The sequence below is a fragment of the Aquarana catesbeiana genome, linkage group LG12 (assembly GCF_042186555.1).
Source record: "Aquarana catesbeiana isolate 2022-GZ linkage group LG12, ASM4218655v1, whole genome shotgun sequence".
Lineage (NCBI taxonomy): Eukaryota > Metazoa > Chordata > Amphibia > Anura > Ranidae > Aquarana > Aquarana catesbeiana.
In genome coordinates this window covers 10,771,636-10,787,902 of record NC_133335.1, presented here as the reverse complement: position 1 = coordinate 10,787,902, position 16,267 = coordinate 10,771,636, and the positions used below count along the sequence as shown (strand labels likewise).

General features: G+C 42.3%; 1 protein-coding gene across 11 annotated transcripts in view; it reads left to right on the top strand.

The window, feature by feature from the left end:
- BCAS1 (brain enriched myelin associated protein 1) overlaps positions 1–16,267 on the top strand; it is a 118,740-nt gene that overhangs the window by 52,171 nt on the left and 50,302 nt on the right. For 8 of the 11 annotated variants that reach the window (XM_073607229.1, XM_073607228.1, XM_073607225.1 and 5 more), the window contains exons 6-7: positions 3,082–3,138; positions 9,320–9,472. In XM_073607229.1, the coding sequence (XP_073463330.1) occupies positions 3,082–3,138; positions 9,320–9,472 (210 nt within the window). The remainder of the gene's footprint in view (positions 1–3,081; positions 3,139–9,319; positions 9,473–16,267) is intronic. The other 3 variants (XM_073607233.1, XM_073607232.1, XM_073607230.1) reach the window with 1 other exon arrangement.

The window sequence follows — 16,267 nt, the reverse complement described above, 5'->3', positions numbered from 1 at the left end:
TGCAATTCTGGATCCTTGCCCTGGATGACCCAGTTCCAGTACTGCCCTGTGGGCATCCCAACCTTTCTACCAGTCCACATATGTGGTTTTTTTTTTATATTCAACAGAAATAGCCACCCCCCCACCCCCCAAACTACATCAGGACTACAAATACATATAATTTAAAAAATAGTCAATTATTGCATTGCCAAATTACAGTCCGAAATTTAGAACCCACTTTGGAACCCACCTTCATCCACATGTACCAACAGCCCTGAAGAAGCGGGGAGGCAATTCCCCTGAAACGCGTTGGCCCAACCTGTGTGTTTAGGCTTTTAATAAAAGATTGTATTCTTCCATCAGGAGTCGCATTATAAATGTGGGGAAGGAATTTTGGGCCTTCCTTAGGCTATTAAAGGGGAAAGTTGGTGAACACTTCTAGCTACAGCGGGGGGAAATAATGATTTGATCCCCTGCAGATTGTGTAAGTTTGCCCACTTACAAAGAAATGAAGGGTCTATAATTGTTATCATAGGTGTATTTTATATAAGAGAGACAGAATATCAACCAAAAATCCAGAAAAAACACATGATATACAAATGTTATAAATTGAGTTGCAGTTCAGGGAGTCAAATGAGTATTTGATCCCCAAGCAAAACATGACTTAGTAGTTGGTGGAGAAACCCTTGTTGGTGATCACAGAGGTCAGACATTTCTTGTAGGTGGTGACCAGGTTTGCACACATCTCAGGAGGGATTTTGGTCCACTCTTCTTTACAGATCTTCTCTAAATCCTTAAGCTTTCTTGGCTGTCGCTTGGCAACTCGAAGATTCAGCTCCCTCCATAAATTTTCTGTAGGATTAAAGTCTGGAGACTGGCAAGGCCACTCCTTGACTTTAATGCAGTGGTCATCAACCCTGTCCTCAGGGCCCACTAACAGGCCAGGTTTTATGTATTACCTTGGGGGAGATGTAGACTAGAATACTGCAATCACTGAGCAGCAAATGATATCACCTGAGATGTATTTCAGTTATCTTGCAAACCTGGCCTGTTAGTGGGTCCTGAGGACGGGGTTGATGACCACTGCCTTAATGTGTTTCCTCTTGAGCCACTTCTTTGTTGCCTTGGTGGTATGTTTTGGGTCATTGTCGTGCTGGAAGACCCATCTATGACCCATCTTCAGTGTTCTGGCTGAGGAAAGAAAGTTCTCATCCAAGATTTTTCAATACATGGCCCCGTCTATTGGCCCCTCAATGCGGCAAAGTCGGCCTGTACCTTTAATGGAGAAACAGCCCCAAAGCATCATGTTTCCACCTCCGTGCATGACTAGTGATGGTGTTCTTAGGGTCATAGTCTGCATTTTTTTTTCCTCCAAACATGGCAAGTCGAGTTAATGCCAAAGAGCTCAATCTTGGTCTCATATGACCACAGCACTTTCTCCCAATCCTTCTCTGAGTCATTTAGATGTTCATTGGCAAACGTCAGATGGGCCTGTACATGTGTCTTCTTGAGGAGGACCTTGCGGGTGCTGCAGGATTTCAATCCATGACGGTGTATTGTGTTACCGATGGTTTGTTTGGTGAATGTGGTCCCAACTGCCTTGGGCTCATTCACAAGCTCCTCCCGTGTAGTTCTGGGCTGATCCCCCACTTTTCTCATGATCATCCTTACCCCATGAGGCGAAATCTTGCATGGAGCTCCAGACCGAGGGCGATTGATGGTTATTTTGTATTTCCTCCATTTGTGAATAATGGCTCCAACAGTTGTCTCCTTCTCACCAAGATTCTTGCTGATGGTCTTGTAGCCCATTCCAGCATTGTGCGGGTTTACAATCTTGACCCTGACGTCCTTTGACAGCTCTTTGGTCTTGCCCATGATGATGAGGTTTTAATGGAAGAAAGAGATTCTGTGGACAGGTGTCTTTTATACACATAATGAGTTATGGTTAGGAGAACCTTCTTATATTGACGGGACTAATCTGTGTACCACATGAGAACCTACTGTAGCCATCTGTGGGAGCCAGAATTATTGTTGGTTGGTAGGGGATCAAATGCTTATTTCACTCACTGAACTCAAGGTTGGTCTTGATGTACTTGTGTCTTTTTTCAACCTCACCTACTATGTAACTGCAACTCAATTTATAACATTTGTATATCAGGTGTTTTTTCTGGATTTTTGGTTGATATTCTCTTTAAAATACACCTATGATAAAAAATTATAGACCCTTCATTTTTTCGTAAATGGGCAAACTTACAAAATCTGAAGGAGATCAAATAATTATGTTCCCCACTGTACTCCTCAAAAGCCGAAAGGATATTTTGAGCAGAATGGCTCAGTGCTCCTTATCCAATGAAGGTGGTTTGTTGTTGCACTGACCCGAATGGTCCATGAACTTTTGGGCTCTGGTAGACCACTGCTAAGCCATAGACGCCATTGCTGTTTCGGAGGTCATGACCCAGATACACTTTTATGGGCTCTTCGGCACGCAGCGTCTGTGTCACATTAGGTTTCATTTCTATTGTGTCCACAATTCTGCAACTGCACGGGGTCACGTCCAACATTTTGAAATTCTGCTCCTGTTGGTGGCTCTTGCTCCAGGAACTAAAGCCCAGTTCCCACAATGAAGTAATGTTGGAGAAAGAAGAGTCTGGATGGGATGCACACCAGGCTGAGATCCAAAACGCACAGTTCATGTGTGAAACGCATTAGCCGTTCCTCCCCTTGCTTGTACATGTTGTGCTCTTCGTGTCTTTCATGATTTTATACGAATAAAGGCGTTTTTGGATCTCAGGTTGGTGTGCCGCCATCCTGACTCTTCTAATTGTCACAGTTGTGACTGGGCGAGTACACTGCATGGAGAGGAGACCCATGCCACTGGAGCCGGCTCACCGGTGAGCATGCCCTAGAATGGGTGTACCACCCTGCATCTATTCTTTGCCCCCCTTGCTTCTCTGCACCCGGGGCAGCTGCCCCTCCGCCCCCCCCCCTTGTTTCAGCCCTGGTGTACCCTGTCACCCCCACCATTTGCCTAAAGTGTGCTTCTGTGCAGAACCATCAACGTTTCAACATTTTGGGTGGATTTATTTTTTTTTTGTTTTTCAGGTCAACAAGCCCGGCCCGAAAACTGAAGAGGAGGCCAAATCTGATGTGGAGGATAAAGTAGGTGGACGAGCTGGTTGTGCGGATTTTTGGTTGGCCACCATGGAGTTCTGTAGCTTGAGTAATGAGTATTGGAGGTGGCGGTGTCCTGTAGGTCATTGTTCTCCATCGTCTTTGGTTTTTCGAGGGTAACCGGTCCACCTAAAACAGCTACGGGATTGCAAATAGAGAAGAATACAGGAAAGGATGTAAAGGCGTCAGCCATATTGTCAGGGCTGTCTTTAATATTGATTGGACACTGGGCAAAAATAGAATAGAATAAAATAGAATATAACCTAATCTTCTGAAATTAGAATTTCGGAAAGATTACGAATTTGAATAGAATAGAATAGAAAAGAATAGAATAGAAAATAAAATAATAGAATAGGCTAGAAAGAATATAACAATATAACCGTTTTCCGAAATTCTAATTTCGAATAGAATAAATAATAATTAGAATAAATTATAATTCAAATAGAAAAGAATAGAATATACTAGAAAATAAAGGAATGCAACAGAATGGAAAATAAAAGAATAGAATAGAAAATAGTAAAACAGAACAGAATGCAAAATAAAAGAATAGAAATAAAGGGATAGAGTAAAACAGAATAAAATAGAGTAGAAAATAAAGGAATAGAATAGAAAAAAGTACAATAGTAAAGAATACAATAGAAAGAATATAACCGTCTTCTGAAATTCGAATTTCGATTAGAATAAAGTTGATTTTGAATGGAATCTGAAACATTTGAATCGATTTGAATTAAAATAAACAAAACAAATTCCGAAAATGAATTAAACTAAAGGAATTTATGTAAATAACGAATCAAAATGAAGCACATTTTTTCGTTCTGCGCATGCCTAACTGGTGCAGCTGAATTTGAAGAGATTACAAAAATAAGTGAAATGGTTCAAATCAATACATTGGAGCCGGGTCACATGATTGGAGCCGGGTCACATGATTGGAGCCAGGTAACATGACTGATGCCTGGGCCACAACCCATCTCTGCTGGTGGAATTGGTCATGTGACACCCCCTTCCGGAATAAGCTGCTCTGGGTGACATTTGTTTCCTATATTATTAAAGGTTTTAATAAAATGGGGATTTTTTAGTCTGTGGGGCGGCTCCAATAGCTGGCAGTGCCCGAGGTCGGATCTTCAATCTTTCCTACATCCGTCACGTGTAAATCCGGCTGGCCGAGTTGTGTTTGCTTTCCCATGATTGTGAGCGAGGCGAGGCGAGCCGAGGGACGGAGTGTGTGCGGGAGTGTCTGCAGACAGCCGAGTCTACAACATGGAAAATCTCCGGCTTTACCGAGACCGGCACTCACCCAGAGGTGGCCAGCCCTATAAAGAGCGATTCCCCTTTATTACCTGTGATACCCATACAATCCCCCCTTGTGTTATATGGTAATACTATGTTTTTATGTCACACGCTCTCTTTTCATCATACACTTTATTACAAAAAGTATTGGGACACTTGCCTTTACATGAACTTTATTGACATCCCAGTCTTAGTCCATAGGCTTCAATATTAAGTTGGCCCACCCTTTGCAGCTATAACAGCTTCACCTCTTCTGGGAAGGCCGTCCACAAGGTTTAGGAGGGTGTCTATGGGAATGTTTGACCATTCTTCCAGAAGAGCATTTGCGAGGTCAGGCACTGATGTTGGACGAGAAGGCCTGGCAGTCTCTAATTCATCCCAAAGGTGTTTTATCGGGATGAGGTCAGGACTCTGTGCAGGCCAGTCAAGTTCCTCCACCCCAAACTCGCTCATCCATGTCTTTATGGACCTTGCTTTGTACACTGGTGTGCAGTCATGTTGGAACAGGAAGGGGCTGTCCCCAAACTGTTCCCACAAAGTTGGGAGAATGAAATTGTCCAAAATGTCTTGGTATGCTGACGCCTTAAGAGTTCCCTTCACTGGAACTAAGGGGCCAAGCCCAACCCCTGAAAAACAACCCCCACACCATAATCCCCCCTCCACCAAATGATTTAGACCACTGCACAAAGCAAGGTCCATAAAGACATGGATGAGCGAGTTTGGGATGGAGGAACTTGACTGGCCTGCACAGAATCCTGACCTCAACCCGATAGAACACCTTTGGGATGAATTAGAGCGGAGACTGCGAGCCAGGCCTTCTCGTCCAACATCAGTGCCTGACCTCACAAATGCTCTTCTGGAAGAATGGTCAAACATTCCCATAGACACACTCCTAAACCTTGTGGACGGCCTTCCCAGAAGAGTTGAAGCTGTTATAGCTGCAAAGGGCGGAGCCAACTCAATATTGAACCCTACGGACTAAGACTGGGATGCAATTAAAGATCATGTTTGTGTAAAGGCAGGCGTCCCAATACTTTTGGTAATATAGATTATTTCCTCTTGTTAAAAAAGAAACAAATCCTCTCCAGGTCATTTATCAACATTGCAAAAATCTTAACAGACTTTATTACCTGCTTCGGTTCTGTAGATAACTTTTATTTGCTATTTTTTTTATTTGCTATATTTATTTATTTTTCTTATTTGTGATTTTCTTTTTATTTGCGATTTTTTTTTTTTTTTTGCGATGTTTAGGTTTTTTTTTTCCTTTTTTTTTTTTTTTGCAAAAGTGGAGTTACCCTCTAGGTTTGCTGGGCAGGCCAGCTTTGGATAGGTAATGTAGAGTGGGTATGATCTGATGGTGTATCCCCCTCTTCATCTTATATTGTACCGCTTGGCTCAGCTGATTGGTTAAGACGCAGGCGTGTCCCCGGCCACCCGCCGTCCTTCATGGATCAGCTGAGCTGGCAGCAGTACAGAGGAAAGTGGAGGATGAGAGCAAATCACCTGCGTTTCCTTTATTTGTATCCTGCTTATATTACGTGTTCCTGAACATCGGACTAGACATGTGCGCCGAGGAAAATGTCGTTTTAGTTTTCGGATGCATTTGTTAGGTAGACATTTTGTTTGTTTGTTTTCGTTGTGTCTGTTTTTGTTTTCGGGATTTGTTGCGTATCTTTGGGATTAGTTTTGTATATTCGTTATACCAGGTGGCTTCTAAAAGTTTCAAAAAGTTTTCATAAGACTTTATTCTATTTTGGGACAGATCTGAATTTATTGCGAATAATAACTGGGTGTCGAGGAGCGGGCTGCCGCCGCATCCTTACCAACCTTCACTCATCTGCTGTCAGCGGGATTCCCCGCCGACAGCAGAATGTAAACAAAACTATTTTTTTTTAACGGCCCCAATCCATAGCAGGCCCCAAGTTAAAATGTTTTTAAAAATGGTCCCTCCCCCCCTCAAAATCCATACCAGGCCCTCATCTGAGCATGAAGCCCGGACCCCTCCGGAACCATACCAGGCCACATGGGGGGGGGTGCTTCGGGGGAGTGGGAACAAGGGCGGTGATTGTGGGGGTCTGCGGGTGGGGGGCATATCGAAATATGAAACCCCCCTTTAATAAGGGGTCCCCCAGATCCGGTCCCCCCCCATGTGAATGAGTAGGGGGTACTCCTACTCATTCATCCAAAAAAAATCAAAAGTAAATAAAAACATAAACACGAGTCCTTTCTTAAAACACTCCCCCCTCAACAAAAAAAAAGCCCCCCAAAGTAGGTCCAACGTCTATAACGATGAACGCTGACCTGCGAGAAATCACCTGTATTCCCCAACATTGGACATGGTATCACCTGTATTCCCCAACATTGGACATGGTATCACCTGTATTCCCCAACACAGGACATTGTATCACCTGTATTCCCCAACACAGGACATTGTATCACCTGTATTCCTCAACACAGGACATTGTATCACCTGTATTCCCCAACACAGGACATTGTATCACCTGTATTCCCCAACACAGGGCATTGTATCACCTGTATTCCCCAACACAGGACATTGTATCACCTGTATTCCTCAACACAGGGCATTGTATCACCTGTATTCCCTAACATTGGATATTGTATCACCTGTATTGCCCAACATGGGACATTGTATCACCTGTATTCCCCAACATGGTACATTGTATCACCATCACCTGTATTCCCCAACACAGGACATTGTATCACCTGTATTCCCCAACATTGGACATTGTATCACCTGTATTCCCCAACATTGGACATTGTATCACCTGTATTCCCCAACATGGTACATTGTATCACCTGTATTCCCCAACATTGGACATTGTATCACCTGTATTCCCCAACATTGGACATTGTATCACCTGTATTCCCCAACATTGGACATTGTATCACCTGTATTCCCCAACACAGGACATTGTATCACCTGTATTCCCCAACACGGGACATTGTATCACCTGTATTCCCCAACACAGGACATTGTATCACCTGTATTCCCCAACACGGGACATTGTATCACCTGTATTCCCCAACATGGTACATTGTATCACCTGTATTCCCCAACATTGGACATGGTATCACCTGTATTCCCCAACATTGGACATGGTATCACCTGTATTCCCCAACACAGGACATGGTATCACCTGTATTCCCCAACACAGGACATTGTATCACCTGTATTCCTCAACACAGGACATTGTATCACCTGTATTCCCCAACACAGGGCATTGTATCACCTGTATTCCCCAACACAGGGCATTGTATCACCTGTATTCCTCAACACAGGGCATTGTATCACCTGTATTCCCTAACATTGGACATTGTATCACCTGTATTGCCCAACATGGGACATTGTATCACCTGTATTCCCCAACATGGTACATTGTATCACCATCACCTGTATTCCCCAACACAGGACATTGTATCACCTGTATTCCCCAACATTGGACATTGTATCACCTGTATTCCCCAACACAGGACATTGTATCACCTGTATTCCCCAACACAGGGCATTGTATCACCTGTATTCCCCAACACAGGACATTGTATCACCTGTATTCCTCAACACAGGGCATTGTATCACCTGTATTCCCTAACATTGGATATTGTATCACCTGTATTGCCCAACATGGGACATTGTATCACCTGTATTCCCCAACATGGTACATTGTATCACCATCACCTGTATTCCCCAACACAGGACATTGTATCACCTGTATTCCCCAACATTGGACATTGTATCACCTGTATTCCCCAACATTGGACATTGTATCACCTGTATTCCCCAACATGGTACATTGTATCACCTGTATTCCCCAACATTGGACATTGTATCACCTGTATTCCCCAACATTGGACATTGTATCACCTGTATTCCCCAACATTGGACATTGTATCACCTGTATTCCCCAACACAGGACATTGTATCACCTGTATTCCCCAACACGGGACATTGTATCACCTGTATTCCCCAACACAGGACATTGTATCACCTGTATTCCCCAACACGGGACATTGTATCACCTGTATTCCCCAACATGGTACATTGTATCACCTGTATTCCCCAACATTGGACATTGTATCACCTGTATTCCCCAACATTGGACATTGTATCACCTGTATTCCCCAACACGGGACATTGTATCACCTGTATTCCCCAACACGGGACATTGTATCACCTGTATTCCCCAACACGGGACATTTTATCACCTGTATTCCCCAACACGGGACATGGTATCACCTGTATTTCCCAACATAGGAGATTGTATCACCTCTATTCCCCAACATTGGACATTTTATCACCTGTATTCACCAACACAGGACATTGTATCACCTGTATTCCCCAACCTTGGACATGATATCACCTGTATTCCCCAACATTGGACATTGTATCACCCATTTGCTATGTCATGCAAACTGACACAGAATGCAAACGTTTCATAGACGGCTTGTAGATAACTAAACAGAGCTCACTTCTAGCGAGGTCACCAAGGCAGGAAAGTTTTCAGGGACATCTGTGCCCCACATGAGAAGGTTCCTCTCCCTACCTGTGTGGTCACTGGGGCTGGAAGCAATGGGAAGTCTCCCCAATGGGGACACAGACCAACAAGGGATCTAAGCCATTCCCGCTTTATCTAATGCTGTATAGTTTTGGCTTGAGTTCCATTGTAACCTGAATATGACGTATGATGAAGGCACTTCTAGGTCACCCCTGATGTACCCCACAGCTTTGTTCCCTTGTTGATTGGCTACATCTCCTGTTCATGGTATCCCTTTGATCAGGCTGCTTTATAACCCCCAGAAACTGATCAGACAAACAGGATTCACAGCAATCTTTTATATATTGTATTTTTCCCCATCTGAGCAGAAGAAAAAGGAAAATGGTGGACTGCGCAAATCGTCTTCAAAGAAGGAGAAAGGGAAGGCAGCCACTCTGCAGACTCCGGAGAAGGAGATGAGGGCTCAGAAGAAGGCCGAGAGCTCCAAGAGCAGCACACTGGGGAGATTGTTTAGGCCGAAGGTTTGTATCTGCGGAGTTCTTCCAGAGGACCTGACTGTCACCGCATGGAAACTTAGGCTGGTCAACCAACTTAGGTTGTAGTTGGTTGACCAACCTGAAGCTGCCATCGGTGATAGAGGGCATCTGTGTCCATCCGCCAAACCATCTAAGGTCATCCACCCATCCATCATTACATGCAACTAATATGCTAACAAGAGACCCCATGTATGTCAACCAACATGCAAACTAATCTGCATCCCTGTCGTAATATTTTATCCCTCTTTTGTGTATTTTTCTAATCGATTGAAACTCCAAAGTATATGGGGATAAGCCTTGAAACGGGTGACCTTACCCTCAGAAAATGCTCATTGCCTGAGAGCCATGCTGATCCTGAAATAAGATTTCTAAGATTTGACATGGATAAGGAAGCCAAATAGGTTGTTTTCTAAACCCGAGGACTGAACCGTAGGCAGGGCCGGGAAAAGAGGTGGGCAGGATGGGGTGACTACCCTGGGCACTGTGGTATCATGTGACCTGGGGGGGGGGGTGCCGCAAGGAGATTGGGGTTGGGAGATTTGTGTTTGGAGGGGGAATTTGGGGGACAACAGAGGTAAGAATTGGTTTAGGCTGTGAAATGGGGGGGTTGCTAGCATTGGTGAATTAGGGGGATTTGTGTTGGGAGGGGGGAATGGGGAGGAGGGTTTTTGCTAGTGGGGATGATTTAGGGGTATTTGTGCTAGGAGGGGAAAATTGGGGGGGGGGGGGGGGATTTGTGTTGGGAGGGGAGATGGGGAGGAGGGTTTGTGGTAGTGGCCACTGTGTTATCACGTGACCTGGGAGGGGGGTGCCGCCAGGAGATTGGGGGTGGGGGATTTGTGTTTGGAGGGGGAATTTGGGGGACAGCAGAAGTAAGAATTGGTTTAGGTGGTGAAATTGGGGGGGGGGGTGCTAGAATTGGTGATTTGGGGGCATTTGTGTTGGGAGGGGAAGAGGGTTTTTGCTAGTGGGGATGCTTTAGGGGTATTTGTGCTAGGAGGGGAAAATGGGGGGGGGGGGGGTTGCTAGGAGGGAGGGCTTTTGAGTGGGGGAGGGGTAGGATTTGTGCTCAGAGGGGAAATTTGAGGGGTAGAGAATTTGTGTTGGGAAGGGGGCTTTGGTTTCAGAGGTTGCTAGGAGTGGTTATTTGGAGGTGTTTGTGTTGGGAGGGGGGTGGGGAGGGTTTGTGCTAGTGGGGATGCTTTAGGGGTATTTGTGCTAGGAGTGGAACATCGGGGGGGGGGGGAGGATTTGTGCTAGGAGTGGGGCTTTGGATTGGGGGGGGGGGATTTGGGGAGAGAGAGAGGATTTTAACTGGGAGGGGGGATGGGGGGGCAAATATTTCTGCTTGGAGGGGGAATTTATACTTCGGGGGTAAGAATGCAGATTAGTGCTACATTTTTTTCTGGGAGGAGGGGATTTTTGCTGACACATAATTCTCATACATCTTGGGATTGGGTGGGCACAGTTTGGCATGTTTGCCCTGGGCTCTAAATTACCTTCTCCTGGCACTGACCGGGGGTATGACAGGGAAGAGTACAATCGACCTCAGATTTGTTCCTGGTCTTTCTACAACTCTCTTGTCTGGTTATCTTTTGTGTCCGGGGGCAGTATTTAGTGCTAGTGGCTTTATGCAGCTTTCTGCTATAAGGAAGAGCAGACCATTCTCATGGGTGGGGTGGTGGGTGGGGTGGAGGTGGGGTGGTGGGGGTTGTATCTGGGGGCTTCCTTATTAATAAAGTAGGCTTCCAGATTCCAGTAAGCCCTCTTTCCACAACTACCGGCCAGGGTTTAAGGAAAGAGGCCCTTGTCCTTATCAACATGACAAACTTGATCTTGCGGTGAAATATTGGCAAAATTCTCTGCTAATTCCGCAATGTCGAATAGCAATGTGAAATTACATTAAAGCAAATTCCATGTTAAAGCTGGAAGCATTCATTGCTAGCAACAAAGCCATGTTGTCATCGCTGTTCTTGGGGAGGCAATGTGATCACACGGCTTTGTTAATAAAGGTTTAGGGTCAAGGTAAGGTCTAGTGCAGCCTTTCTCAACTAGGGTTCCTCCTGAGGTTTCTTCTAGACGTTCCTTGAGCTGTGGCCGATGGTCTAATGATCTCCCACTTTGTCCAGTAAGCAATGTAGGGGTCCCGTCTATATTTTAAGATTGTTACTGAAATTATTTTGTTGTGGGGAGCCAGGGGGGGTGGTTAAAAAAAAAAGTTTTCAAAGTTTTCATTCTTCATTGAAAACTTTGAACAACTTATGGATCAGGCTAATGTACTCGGATGCTGACCATAGAGATTTCTGGTGGACCAGATGGTCCCCGGACATCTCTATGATCTTTCCCAGGTTGGGCGCGATGTTATGATGCCCCGCCCAGCCTCTGCATTAGAAAAAATGCCACCTCCTCGGCTGGGAAGCTGAGATCGTTTTGTTTTTTTGGGAGGGGATTTTAGGCTTCCCAGCCTAGAGGTGAGATGTGGGGACTTATAGACCTCAGATCTCACTGTAAAGAGGACCTGTCATGCTTATTCCTTTTACAAGAGATGTTTACATTCCTTGTAATTGGAAAAAAAAGTGATCAAATAATGTTAAAAAAAAGGGCCAAACTAGAAAACTAAAAGTAAAATTAACAATAAAAAACAAAATTTTTCTTTTATAAAAGTGATCAAAAAAAAAGCAAAAAAAAAAAGTGTCAAACTAGAAAAATAAAAGTAAAATTAACAATAAAAAAAATTTTTTAAATTTTTTTTATAAAAGTGATTAAAAAAAAGTAAAAAAAGTGTCAAACAAGAAAAATAAAAGTAATATTAACAATAATAAAGCAGAATGCATATGTAAGTCGCCCCCACTTATGTAAACGGTGTTTAAATCACACATGTGAGGTATCGCCAGGAACGTTAGAGCGAGAGAAATAATTCTAGCACTAGACCTCCTCTGTAACTCAAAACATTTAACCAGTAAAAAAAAAAAAAAAAAATTCAAGCGTTGCCTATGGGGATTTTTAAGTAACGAAGTTTGGCGCCATTCCACGAACGTGCACAATTTTGAAGCATGACATGTTAGATATCTATTTACTCGACGCAACATAATCTTTCACATTATGCAAAAAAATTGGGCTAACTTTACTGTTTTCTTGTTTTTTGTTTTTTTTTTAAAGTATGAAACTTTTTTTCCAAAAAAAAAAAGCGTTTGAAAAATTGGCCTGGTAGGCAAGTGGTTAAAGTGTTTGTAGACCCTTCCATTTACCTAGTGAAGTGACTGGCCTGAGAGGATACACAGAGATGATGAGTGGGGAAGGACACACGGACAGGTCTCCTCTATGGGCGGCCGGATTTAACAGACTGCCTGTCCATTTACACCCAACTGCTATCTGATCCGATCCGCTGGACCGAAGGGGGGACGAATCCCCGTCCGCCTTCTTTTTTTGGCCGGATCGGATCGGATTGGATGTAGGTGGATGTCAAGGAACACATGTCCGTTTTTTACACCCAGCGCTCCATAGTGAAGAATGGAGGCTCCAATCGGGTCTGCCGAAAAAATGGACAGGAGGACCTGATCGGAACATCCGTATGAAAAGGGGTCCGCCAGAAAAATTATTCAGAAGTGACCTACACTTTTCCTTTTCTTTTTTCTCTTTTTCTTTGTCCTTATCTTTGTCTTTCTTTTCATTTTTTCTCTCTTTCTTTGTCCTTATCTTTGTCTTTCTTTTCCTTTTTTTCTCTCTTTCTTTGTCCTTATCTTTGTCTTTCTTTTCATTTTTCCTCTCTTTCTTTGTCCTTATCTTTTTCTTTCTTTTCCTTTTTTTCTCTTTTTCTTTGTCCTTATCGTTGTCTTTCTTTTCATTTTTTCTCTCTTTCTTTGTCCTTATCTTTGTCTTTCTTTTCCTTTTTTTCTCTCTTTCTTTGTCCTTATCTTTTTCTTTCTTTTCCTTTTTTCTCTCTTTCTTTGTCTTTATCGTTTTCTTTCTTTTCCCTTTTTCTCTCTTTCTTTGTCCTTATCTTTTTCTTTCTTTTCCTTTTTTTCTCTATTTCTTTGTCCTTATCTTTCTCTTTCTTTTCCTTTTTCTATCTTTCTTTGTCCTTATCTTTCTCTTTCTTTTCCTTTTTTTCTCTCTTTCTTTGTCCTTATCTTTCTCTTTCTTTTCCTTTTCTCTCTTTCTTTGTCCTTATCTTTCTCTTTCTTTTCCTTTTTCTCTCTTTCTTTGTCCTTATCTTTGTCTTTCTTTTCCTTTTTTCTCTCTTTCTTTGTCCTTATCTTTGTCTTTCTTTTCCTTTTTTCTATCTTTCTTTGTCCTTATCTTTGTCTTTCTTTTCCTTTTTTCTCTCTTTCTTTGTCCTTATCTTTGTCTTTCTTTTCATTTTTTTCTCTCTTTCTTTGTCCTTATCTTTTTCTTTCTTTTCCTTTTTTTCTCTTTCTTTGTCCTTATCTTTGTCTTTCTTTTCATTTTTCCTCTCTTTCTTTGTCCTTATCTTTTTCTTTCTTTTCCTTTTTTTCTCTTTTTCTTTGTCCTTATCTTTGTCTTTCTTTTCCTTTTTTTTCTCTTTCTTTGTCCTTATCTTTTTCTTTCTTTTCCTTTTTTCTCCCTTTCTTTGTCCTTATCTTTGTCTTTCTTTTCCTTTTTTCTATCTTTCTTTGTCCTTATCTTTGTCTTTCTTTTCCTTTTTTCTCTCTTTCTTTGTCCTTATCTTTTTCTTTCTTTTCCTTTTTTTCTCTTTTTCTTTGTCCTTATCTTTGTCTTTCTTTTCATTTTTTCTCTCTTTCTTTGTCCTTATCTTTGTCTTTCTTTTCATTTTTTCTCTCTTTCTTTGTCCTTATCGTTGTCTTTCTTTTCATTTTTTCTCTCTTTCTTTGTCCTTATCTTTGTCTTTCTTTTCCTTTTTTTCTCTCTTTCTTTGTCCTTATCTTTTTCTTTCTTTTCCTTTTTTCTCTCTTTCTTTGTCTTCATCGTTTTCTTTCTTTTCCCTTTTTCTCTCCTTCTTTGTCCTTATCTTTTTCTTTCTTTTCCTTTTTTTCTCTCTTTCTTTGTCCTTATCTTTCTCTTTCTTTTCCTTTTTCTATCTTTCTTTGTCCTTATCTTTGTCTTTCTTTTCCTTTTTTTCTCTCTTTCTTTGTCCTTATCTTTCTCTTTCTTTTCCTTTTTCTCTCTTTCTTTGTCCTTATCTTTGTCTTTCTTTTCCTTTTTCTCTCTTTCTTTGTCCTTATCTTTGTCTTTCTTTTCTTTTTTTCTCTCTTTCTTTGTCCTTATCTTTGTCTTTCTTTTCCTTTTTTCTATCTTTCTTTGTCCTTATCTTTGTCTTTCTTTTCCTTTTTTCTCTCTTTCTTTGTCCTTATCTTTGTCTTTCTTTTCATTTTTTTCTTTCTTTCTTTGTCCTTATCTTTTTCTTTCTTTTCCTTTTTTCTCCCTTTCTTTGTCCTTATCTTTGTCTTTCTTTTCCTTTTTTTCTCTCTTTCTTTGTCCTTATCTTTTTCTTTCTTTTCCTTTTTTCTCTCTTTCTTTGTCCTTATATTTTTCTTTCTTTTCCTTTTTTCACTCTTTCTTTCTCCTTATCTTTGTCTTTCTTTTCCTTTTTTCTCTCTTTCTTTGTTCTTATCTTTGTCTTTCTTTTCCTTTTTTTTTTTTATTTTTTAGAAGTGACCTGTACTTATAGCAGAGAAATGACACTGAGTCCCGGGTTCACAAATATGCGATGCGGGAACCAGCGAGATTCCAGCGCGGGCTCCCGCATCGCATGTCTCTCGCCGCCGCGGTTCACACTGACCTCTGCGAACCGCTTCGGGTGTCAATGTAAAGTTTAATGACACCCCCCCCCAGATCGGTTTGCAGTGCGAACAGTAAAATGGTGCAAGAATCGGATTCATACCCATGCGATTTGATTCTGGTGCGGACCAAAAAAGAACAGGTCCCTATTCTCCCCCTCCCCCCCGAAAGGTGGCAAAGGTGGCACCAGGGGGGGGGGGGAAGCAAATAAGCAGAGGTTCCGCTTTTGGGCGGAACTCTGCTTTTAATGAATATGGACTATAACATATCTGTATTACCTGGTGACACCACAAGAGGGCGATAGTGGTCAGGATTCTCTGTATTCACAGCATTTTTCAGCCATGTGATTGTAATTGTTAAATCTCATTGTACTTTTTTTTTATAGAGCTCCTTATCCTTGTGTGTTAGCTTTGTGGGACTATTTAAGTTGGCTCAGGAGTATGGATCAGATGAATGCCATAAATCAGGGTTGGACCCAGTCTGGTATAATAGATGTCTGGGATGTTTTCTTTCACTTGGTCAAAGTTTTTTTAGTACAGCAAACACGCAGAGACGTGCAAATTCCCTTTTTTTTATAGAGAAAATCAGCAGTTATTGATTAGTTTGTTTTATCTGCCCTCTGCATCTCCTGTAGACTTCCATCTGCAAGATTCCTGAAAGTAGTTCCTTTCCTATTAAATTATATATTATTATAAAGCCCAATTTTTTTTTCTTTTTAGCTTTAGAATTAGAGTAGGAAAGGGTTAACACTCCCCCCCCTTTTTCTTTTTTTTTTTTTTTTTTTTTATAGCTGCCTGTTTCACGCCCAGTCCCCAGTATTTTTTTCTTTCATCTAAAAGCAGTTCTAATGGATAATTAGCCACTAGGTTGCTTTTACAGGTGGCGGGCATCCCCCCCCCCCTCCCACTGCCCACCGGCGTCTCTCCAGGCTCTCCTCGTTACCCGGAACTGCGGTGCCATCGAGGCGGAAGGTCCCCGGTCATCTCTATGGTCTAGAACAGTGGTCTCCAAACTGTGGCC